This window comes from Agrilus planipennis, unplaced genomic scaffold (genome assembly GCF_000699045.2).
Source record: "Agrilus planipennis isolate EAB-ADULT unplaced genomic scaffold, Apla_2.0 scaffold2543, whole genome shotgun sequence".
Lineage (NCBI taxonomy): Eukaryota > Metazoa > Arthropoda > Insecta > Coleoptera > Buprestidae > Agrilus > Agrilus planipennis.
Window position 1 is genome coordinate 943 of NW_020441218.1, and position 975 is coordinate 1,917.

General features: G+C 38.4%; 1 protein-coding gene across 1 annotated transcript; it reads right to left on the reverse strand.

Moving 5' to 3' along the window:
- Positions 1–244: 244 nt before the first annotated feature.
- On the reverse strand, positions 245–743 carry LOC112906211 (octopamine receptor beta-1R-like). The gene is made up of 2 exons (XM_025980013.1): positions 713–743; positions 245–648 (listed from the first exon to the last, which is right to left on the reverse strand). Coding segments are annotated over exons 1-2 (363 nt in total). The 5' UTR covers positions 715–743; the 3' UTR covers positions 245–287.
- Positions 744–975: the final 232 nt, after the last annotated feature.

A 975-nucleotide genomic window follows, 5' to 3' on the forward strand; every position in this document is an offset into this window, starting at 1 on the left:
TTTCTTAAGTTACCTATTTAAAAAGAAAAATCCATTTCTAATTTTCAAATATTTTCGAAATGCGTAGACCTTAACTGAATGAAATGATTTTGATGTTGTTTGAACGTATTTAATCATTTAGATGATATGATCTATTCTTTTACGTAACATTTTCCTATTAAGTTTGTCCATTTTTATTTATTTGAATTACCTCCATGCACGTATATTATTTAATATGAATTTAAAAGGATGATGAGTTCTTGTTTCGTGATCATAACAATATACATTGATAATATTAATTCGACGGATTAAATGACGGCCTCCGTATGAAAATTAAGACTCTCACCCTCTGAGAGGCAGCTCATCCTTTTGTTATTGTCGTTTTTTCGGTGGTGGTCTGTACGAAAGTGGCTGTTCACTTGTAGCTCGCTCGAGGCGTTGCTGTAGACGTAGGGGTCGTGGGGGTTCTTTCTCCGTCGCGTTATCAACCTCGTGGCAAAGTCGCAGCAACTTTGAAGGGTTTTCTTAAACGCGACGCGGAATTCGCGGTTGAAATAGGCGTAAATGAGAGGGTTGAGGGCTGAGTTGAAATAGCCTACCCAGAAAACTAATGTCACTACTTCAGGAGGGTTGTAGCACGCTTCTGCGCATAAGCTGGTAATCACGTACCTGAAAAAGAAAGAGAACTTTTACAATCATACTGACTAACACCTAATTATGAGAGAATATTGACATATACTGATATCGCTGGGTCGATCAAAATGGCAAAGTCCGCAATAATTTATCTGCGAGAATGGACTTCTTGTTTCTTGTTTCGACTGTAGTCATTTGCGGTGTTTTGAACACACCCTTGTTAAGTTCGTAAATTCTTCATACTTCATACTTCTATGCTCACGAATGATTAATTGAGAAATCAGAAAAAGATTATTAAAGGTGTATGTTTGGAGCGTGGCGCCGTAGGGGTGCGAAACATTAACGGTGGGTGCGGCGGAAAGT